At 45.4% G+C, this 8,434-nt stretch overlaps 1 protein-coding gene across 4 annotated transcripts in view; it reads right to left on the bottom strand.

Moving 5' to 3' along the window:
- Positions 1-4,917: 4,917 nt before the first annotated feature.
- Positions 4,918-8,434, bottom strand: part of plppr2a (phospholipid phosphatase related 2a) — a 35,064-nt gene continuing 31,547 nt past the window's right edge. For 3 of the 4 annotated variants that reach the window (XM_037476815.2, XM_037476810.2, XM_037476811.2), the window contains exon 8: positions 4,918-7,675. In XM_037476815.2, the coding sequence (XP_037332712.2) occupies positions 7,640-7,675 (36 nt within the window). In that variant the 3' untranslated portion in view covers positions 4,918-7,639. Of the gene's footprint in view, positions 7,912-8,434 lie in introns of all 4 variants that reach the window. The other variant, XM_037476813.2, reaches the window with a different exon arrangement.

Raw genomic sequence — 8,434 nt, 5'->3', positions numbered from 1 at the left:
GCCTTGCCTCCCGAACCCTCAACCTGTCTAAGTCCCATCCGATCGCCTTTCTCCAGGCAATGGAGCGATTTTTTTTCTCCATTTGCAGCCATTTTAAAACAGCGAAACCGCGAAGCGTTTTCAGCTTTGTGGATATCGACTTTACGCCTCTGCCTTTGACCCCGTCTGTCCAGCCTCAGACCGGAGCCTCCCAGCTGGCTCTGCAGCCCGTGACAGGTTCACAAAGGTAGCGCCGACGTAAGGCCGCACGTGCATGTACCGGTCAGCCTATTAGCGGGTCTGTCCGTCAATCACTCCTTCAGTCAGTCAGCCGAGCTAGGAATGAAAAGGTTATGTTGTAAGACAGGCCGGCGGAGAGGGGGTTGGGGCGGGATATAGTGACATCCAATGCTTCACACACCATTATATTTGTTTTTCATTCATCTCTATAAGTAGAGGGAAATTGTGCAAACATGACAGCCGCAATGCGGTTTAGCCGTCTCAGAGTGCGGCGCTTTGTCTCCACTGCACTTAGACCCGTCAGCCACATTGCGTTTTTAGCTCTGTGTGCGTCCATGTGTTTACGCGTGTGTGTGTGTGTGTGAAAGAGGTCCTGGGCCTGTCATCAGTCAGATTTCCGCGGTGGCGGCGGCGGCGGCGTTGGCAGGCAGGCAAGAGGTTATACGAGTTGGGAGGAGATGAGAGGAAGCTCAGCTCGGCTCAGTCCCTCAGGTCCTGTCGTGTGTGTGTGTGTGTGTGTGTGTGTGTGTGTGTGTGTGTGTGTGTGTGTGTGTGTGTGAGTGTGTGTGAGTGTGCGCGTGTATTCATCTGTGTGTAGGTGCGTGAGTGTGTTCTTCAGGTCAGCACCTCGCCCACAGCCCACTGAGGATGTCCACGCCTGATGATGTCATGGTATCGATCAGCAGGGCGTCTGTTGTGGGATTTGGTGTCAGTGTCTGGAGACGGAGGAGGAGAACGACGGGTTGATGGGGTCAGATGGAGAGAAATGGGTGATGGAAGGAGAGGATCTTTTCACTATCTATTTCTAAGAGAAGGAGAGATAGATCAGTTTGCCTCACGACCCGGTTTCATGTCGGACAATATTTTGCAGACTGGTCTTGAAAGATTGGTGGATAAACAGGGCAATATTACCGGCCGACAGGGGGGAGGGGGTAGTAGTCATTTAAATATATATATGTTACTACTACATAGTATATGAGCATCATCTATCTTAGTGGGCACCACTAAGATAGATGATGCTCATATCAGGCTGAAAGGCTTTCAGCGTTTCCATTGTGTGGCCTGTGATTCTTCTATTCCACTGCAATTCAAAGGGAAATTTAAATCAGCACAATAATATGACAACTAATGGGTACTTTTGAAGATCACATTATAGAATCAAAACATATGGAGATGATTTATCTTTGAAGGATAAAGCAATTCATTATAGGTTCAGCAATTCATTATATAAGGATAAAGCAATTTATATATATTCACTCTATTCTTTTGAGAGCCAAAAGCTCATTAGCTTAAGTTAGCATTAGCATGTACCGGGTAAATACATTCCCATAAAATCATGCCTTTAATGTATTCCCACCTTTTTGTTTGGATTAAAGAAATGCTTTAGATGGGCTGGTAGGTTTTGGACTGAGTGAATTTTGTCAACCAAAACTTCAAACACAGAGTATTCTTTACATTTAGCTCCATTTGGTGCTTTTACTAAAGTAAAAAAAAGAGGTAAATAAGGTAAATAGATAGATCAACAGATGAAGAAAGAAGGAAACAGAGCGTGGGGAAGATGGTGCCCCCCCGACTTCCTGTGAAGTGAATCAAGCCCGCTTTGCATCCAGTGGACACGGGGGACTTGTATGGAGAAGTGTTACGAACCTTTTTTGAGCGGGCTGGTTTCAAATAGTCCTTTTTGTTTGGGAATGTTCCTAAAGGTGAAATGACCTGGAGTGTAAGTGGCCGCCATGACAACAACTGGTTGGATTCTCTAAATGCAAGGAAAGCAATGCTTCCTTACTTAGCTCCTTTAGCACAGGGCCAGTGGACGTTCCTCTTCGAGGGGAAAGGAGATCGTCACTAACTTGTCACCGGCCTGTGGGATCATACGTAGCTTTAGGGAAAGTGGAGTCACATTTCCTAAACACCGGGGTTGTCTTTTCCCAAATCCTCATGAATTCTTCGAACCATCTTTCCTTGACTGTGTGACGTTTTCCACAAAGGTCAAGAAAAAGCGGTTAGTAATAGACGTTAGGAGGTACAATTTTCACCATTCAAATTCAGCCTGAGCTTTAGGTTTTATGATATCAGGCTTTATCAGCTATAGCTAGCGAGCTAACTAAGCTAACGCTAAATGAGCTTCTTTAACTCTTTTTTGCCAGTCGTCTTGTTTAAAACACATATTACATAAAGAGCATACAAAGTGAAGCGACTGACCGCACCATAGCTAATGATCGATTGATATAGAAATAAAGAAACACTACTGTATCGATGTGTTGTATGAAAAACCAAAAATATAAGAAGAACGCCATTGTGTAACTATTGTGCTGAGGTTGTGTATGCAGTATGAACTGAGACACCTGAAAAATACATACATTTTCACATGTTGTAATGTAAGTTGTAACTTAAAATGAGTTAGTGGGTTGACCTCGTGTGGCGTATCGCAGTAGATGTCAGCTAGTGAGCCAAACATGCTCAACATGCACAGCAGAAAAAACAACAGTGAAACGTATTTCATACACTTACTTACTCTTGCGTTTTGAAAAGACACTGACACTATACGCTTACCCACCATCTTCCTTTAATGGCGCTTTGTCTTTATGGTCCTCTTCTAAAACGCTGACTTACACACTACTCACTGTAATGCTCTTTGCAAATGAAAATGTCTGATATGATGGGCTTCTTCTCAGAGGCAGAATGTGATTACTCTCAACGAATCACTTCACTTCCATCTTATTCTCTGGTGCTTTTTTCCCTTTTTTTTGTGGCTTCTTCCCCTTACGTGCACCTTCATTCGCACTCAGCACTCCGCTGTTGTGTCGTTTGGTCGCGATGATCACGTTCACCTTGGCAGCCACCGCGCTGGTTGACAAATTCAAAAACCGCAAATCACCAGAAAAATCCCAGCGTTCGGAAGGCGGGGAGGAACACGGGGGAATTAAAATTCTCAACAAATTAACAGAAGGAGCTGTGCCGCCCACACTAATGAAGGCCTGCATGAGCGAGAAAAAAAACGAGAGGAAAAGAAGCAGAAAGAAGCTGCAGGTGGGAATTGAAACAGCATTATCCTTTAAACATCCCTGACTGGGATGTTCAAATCGAGTCAGGCAGAGTTGTTTTTCAGGAAATGCAGGTGCCTTTTAAGAAAGTCTGCAGAATAGAGTGAGCTGCAATTAGTGTCAGCTGTACTGTACGGTTTCCTGCAGTCATTCCTGTTATTCTCTGGCTTGGATTTTATGGCTGCACAATACGGAAATCAAGCATCCAGAATGAAGGTGCAGAGCTGTATGAGTAATTCCTTCTATTATCTGTGAAAAAAAGAGGCAGCATGTTGCTTCTCATCATCGGACACAGGTGATGATCATCTCATTAACTGCTGTGATCGCTCCCCTTTGTTTCATGACACAGCTTGAAGTGTTCTGCAAAGATGGGTGCATGGGTAGGGTGGTGTCTGTGCATGTGTATGATGTGCATTGCCATCTTGTGGATTCAAGCTGAAAATGCATGACCATGACAGGAGGAGTTATGTGCATGTTCCTACCAAGCGGTAGAATAGGGAATGTTGCATTTTTAATCTCTTAAATTCCATGTGAATTGGTTTCATCTCATTTTTCCTTAACCTGCGCAAATTCCAATTTTATTTATTTTAATAATCCCCAAAAGAGAGTTCCATTTTGTTCAATATGCTGCGATATTAAAAGCCTCATATTCACACTTCATTACAAAAGATTCAGATCCATTTGTGGTGGGTCAGAACACAGTAAACCACAGGATGGCAGTGCTGACCCAATAACAGGGCAGAGGACCACGTCTTAACGTCACAACATGGGGTAACATCCCAAACCCATTGATCCACGTTATGCACTGCAAATACAGCAGCTAAGGATGAAAGGAGTGGAAAGCAGTTACTTGTACTAACTGAAAACATTTCAAGGTACTTTTGTACATTTGATGTAACTTTATGCTTCAGATTAAACAGGTGCTCCAGCATATATTTATTACTCCAAACATCTCAAGTGGTTTCATTTAAATGATAAAACTCAAAAGGTAAACGTATCCGATATTTCTCACCAAAAACATTTTTTCAGTAAAAGACTAAAAAGATTATTTCAACTTCAGTTCCTCATTTCACGGCCGTGGATATTCATCCCGTTTGGAGCGGACCGACCCCTCGGCAGACCAATCCAACCCTTTATTAAGGCGGGATTTTGAATGCAGATTTGCACTGGAGCATGTGGTTTTAGTACTTTTCCTTAAGCAAAGGATTTGAGTGTTCAATCCTTCACTGGAAATAGAAACAAATAGATCATAATAATAGTACATCGTTGTGATTAGAATAGTCTTCCACAGTCCACTTACTGGATTTGTTTGGATCCCCACGGTCTTCATCAGTGGATAGAATTTGTCATCCTGATGGTCCGAGATGTAATCACAGAAGTGGAAGCACGGTCTTCATCGGGGACGAAGAGTGAGCAGATCTTGGGGTTAGTGTTGCATCCACGTGAGGAGCAGGGAGACTTTTGAAAAGATCCAACAGATGGTGCAGGGATGTGACTTTTTGTCACAACTACAAGACAAGATAACAAATAAAGAAAATACCCAGCTGCGTTCTGATTGGCCAAAAACATTGATAATTGATTCCAACGTCTTTACTATTCCACTCAAAAACCCCAAAAAACAGCATTAATACAGAACACATGGTGCTCGCTGATAGCGTTTCTTATTGCAATATCCATTTATTGTTCTCGCAACACAAATCTTTACAAAACAAAAAGGGTTTGTTGCAACAGGATCAAAGGAAACGTGTTTCTCCCTCAGAGTTGCAGATCTGAAAGGAGTCGGGTGCTTTTAAATTCTCTTTCTATTTCACGTCAGTCGACCGCAGCACGTTTGTTCTTTGATGTAAAACACGAGCCCCGGCGAAGGAGAGCCTGCAGGAGGAACCTTTTTCCCTTTTGGCGCTGGCTTCAGGTCACACGGGACGGCTGAGACACCAAGGGCCGACACACACACACACACACACACACACACACACACACACACACACACCTGTAAGCTGTCAATGTAACGTACTTAATAATTGTTGTTAAGGCATTTCTGCTTCATCGGGATAGCGAGGGCTGGAAGGCAGGGTGGGAAACGGGTGGGGGGGGGGGGGCAATGATGACACAAAGGGACGTCATGCAGGTCAAAGGTCAGGTCAAAGTCGCAGCTCTGCAGGTGCGCGGTGTTTCCTGCGCTGACTCGGCAGAAGTTGCAGAGTTGCTGGGTGGGAGGCTCTTGATGGCTGCGCTGCACACACAACGTCACGGAATGGGACTCCCCAAACATGCATCCTTTTTATCGTATAAAAACACAATAGTTGTGGACATAAATCTAGTTTGACCAATCTTCTGTCAGCTCAAGCAGCCAAATATAAAAAGTAAATACGACACGCAGCATTAAGTGATTTTTTGTTTAAGACGGGTTAACAACGTTCGCTTTTGTTGACAAGATTTATTTTAATCCTCTCTCCAAAATGTGATCACTCCTGAGATTTACAACCAAATTTCCAAAAGCTGTTCATCAATATCTTTATTAGAACCAAACAACTGGAGGATGAAGTTTTAGAAAGATTAACAAATTCATCTCTGCTGGGTTTTTTTTTGAGTGCAACATATCAGTGTTGAAAACACAAACGTTCTGTTTGTTATTTACGTCACAGGCAAGCTGTAACCGTGGAAACAGTGCTTTAGTTTTGGGCCCCACATTAAAGGGAATGCACTCTGACCCAAGACCGCTCGGGACAGAAATAGGAATGGCTCAGAACACACTTTTATTTAGCAGATAGAGAACCAGATACTTTTCTGAGAAGTTGGTCGAATCGCTGGATATAAACTCGACTCCAAAAAGAACACAATCACTAAGTGCTGCTTCGACATCGCACAACGTCGCACGGCTGTCACGCTAAGACATGAAAAGGTGTTCACGTCCACAGTTTGTGCTCACATGACAATGAAAAGGGCTTTGAGTTCATAACCCTTTGATTTGAGTCACACGGTCCTCTGTCATCGCAATACCGCAACACCCCAACATCCCCAGACTCAGTGTTGGTGATGCTTGTGTAAAAATCCCACTCTCAATAGGAAAAAGGTTTATGTACAATATCATACAAACAGGTTTCAGAACTAGAAATGATGGGAAGGCGACGTTCAGCAACAACCACATGTGCGTGTGTGTGTGTGTGTGTGTGTGCGTGTGTGTGTGTGCGTGATTTTGAAGGTGTTTGAATTGTGCTTAGTGATAGATTAGATAGACTAATGTTGAGTGTGTGTGTGTTTATGTAGGTGTGTGTGTGTCGTCCAGCAGAGGGAAACATTTCACAGCACAGCGATGGTTTTATAGTCAGGGTCCCACCGGGAGAAGGTGCTAAACAGGTTGTAAAAAAAGATGTGTTGGAATAAAAAAAAAAAATACAAAAAAACCCACTTGGATTGAAGGGAGTGTGCAAAATCAAGGTCAGCAAAACTGTCACGCTCACTGCAAGCACACAGTATCTACACGTCAATAAACACATCTGTTCAGAAAATCTCACAAATGAATCACAACAGTCACAAGAAAAATTCCAGTTCAGGATGATTGATGCTGTGTGGGAGGGGGGGGAATTAAACCAAAACCCACAAACGTGTTGCGGCGTAGTGTTTTGTTTGCTCAGAAGAATACAAAACCAAACCAATATGATGCTCTCTGTGTGCCGTCCTGGAATCGGGAGCCTGGCTTTGTCTCATCATTGTCTTACATGTGATTGCGTTTCCCATCAGGTTTCTTTTTCTTTTTGGCAAAGGGAAAAAAAAGGGAACTAGCAAAGCGAAGGTTTTTAGCTGTGTTTGCTATTGTCAGGTGAAATGGGTTCTTTGATCTGTGTAAATCGCGTACGGAGCACTGCGCACACTGCTGTGCGAGGGTGTTTCTATGGGTGTGTGTGTGTGTGTGTCTCTTGCTGAGAGGATGTTTTGAAAGGTAAATCTCGGCAGCACACGCATCCTTCAGAGGGTTTTGTTCGGTCCAACACGTCCCCCCCCCCCGACTGCAGAGTCACACGGGCCCGTGAGCTCCACACAACGAGTTCATACAAAAAGTAAAGAATGGACTCTGTACTGAATGTCCTGCAGAGAGACAAGTCTTTGAAGATTTTTCCTATCGGTTCCCCGGGAGTTAAAAAGGGCAGCAGGGCGATGTGCTTGTGTGTGTGTGTGTGTGAGCTGGATCGGGGGGGTGGGTGTGGGGGGGGGGTCTAGACCTGAGTGGAATAGGAGCGGTGCAGCGTCGCGTACCGCCCGGCCGGGTGGGCGGCGCAGTGCGGCGAGTGCTGCTCCGGCTGGTCTAGACTTCGCTGGAAATGGAGCGAGACGCTATGAGGACATCGGGGGTGGCGGGGAACCGATAGGGCTGATGGTCATGTGATCTCGGTGAACGGAGATCCCCGCGGAGTCTGCAGGGGAAAGGGAGGAGAGAGAAGGAGGATGGGGCAAAAGGAGAAAAGTGAAGAAGAAAATAATCAAGAGTGATGCGCTCGATGAGGAGGGGGCGGTGGGTGAAGGGAGAAAACAGAGCAGGAAACAGAAATAAGGCGACAGATGACCAAGGTAGTGGGGAGGGGCGATGGCGAGGTGGCTAGAATGGTTGAACGTAGGCGTTGTAAGGTGGCGAGGAGGAGAGTGCAGGATGCTGGAGGAGCGTGAGGAACAAGGGAGCAGGTGGAGAGGAGAGAGGTGGGAGACAGAGGAAAAGAGGCAGTCAGGTGAGGGTTAGTGACGGAGACACACCACAGGGGACGCGAGGCATCCGCCCACTCGGGACCGGTACTCGGCGCTCGCAAGATCTAATCTTTTTTCGGGGGAACTTCAGCTGAGTTCACAGTTTCAGATTTGCATTACATCAGAATGTCAGATTGCACTTGGAGTGTGTCAGCCGAACCGCTTAGTCCCCCCAAAGAGGTACGTGGCTCTCTAATTCCCCGATAAGATGAAACCGTAACGCTCAGCGGCGCCTCTTTGTTACGACGCAAACATCTGACTGAAGTAAAAACCGCGGCTCGCTTCCCACCGGCAGAACAAATATGAACGGCCTCCGACAAGGCTCAGAGATTTAGAGGCTTCACTCTTTGCTAGACGGGGTGGGACTTTTTAGATCTAATTCTTGAGGTGGGGCGGGGGGGGGGATACAAATTCAAGGTAAGAGACAAGGGTCG

The sequence above is a fragment of the Pungitius pungitius genome, chromosome 12 (assembly GCF_949316345.1).
Source record: "Pungitius pungitius chromosome 12, fPunPun2.1, whole genome shotgun sequence".
Lineage (NCBI taxonomy): Eukaryota > Metazoa > Chordata > Actinopteri > Perciformes > Gasterosteidae > Pungitius > Pungitius pungitius.
The sequence above is the reverse complement of the archived record's forward strand: the minus strand, read 5'-3'. Positions and strand labels throughout refer to the sequence as shown.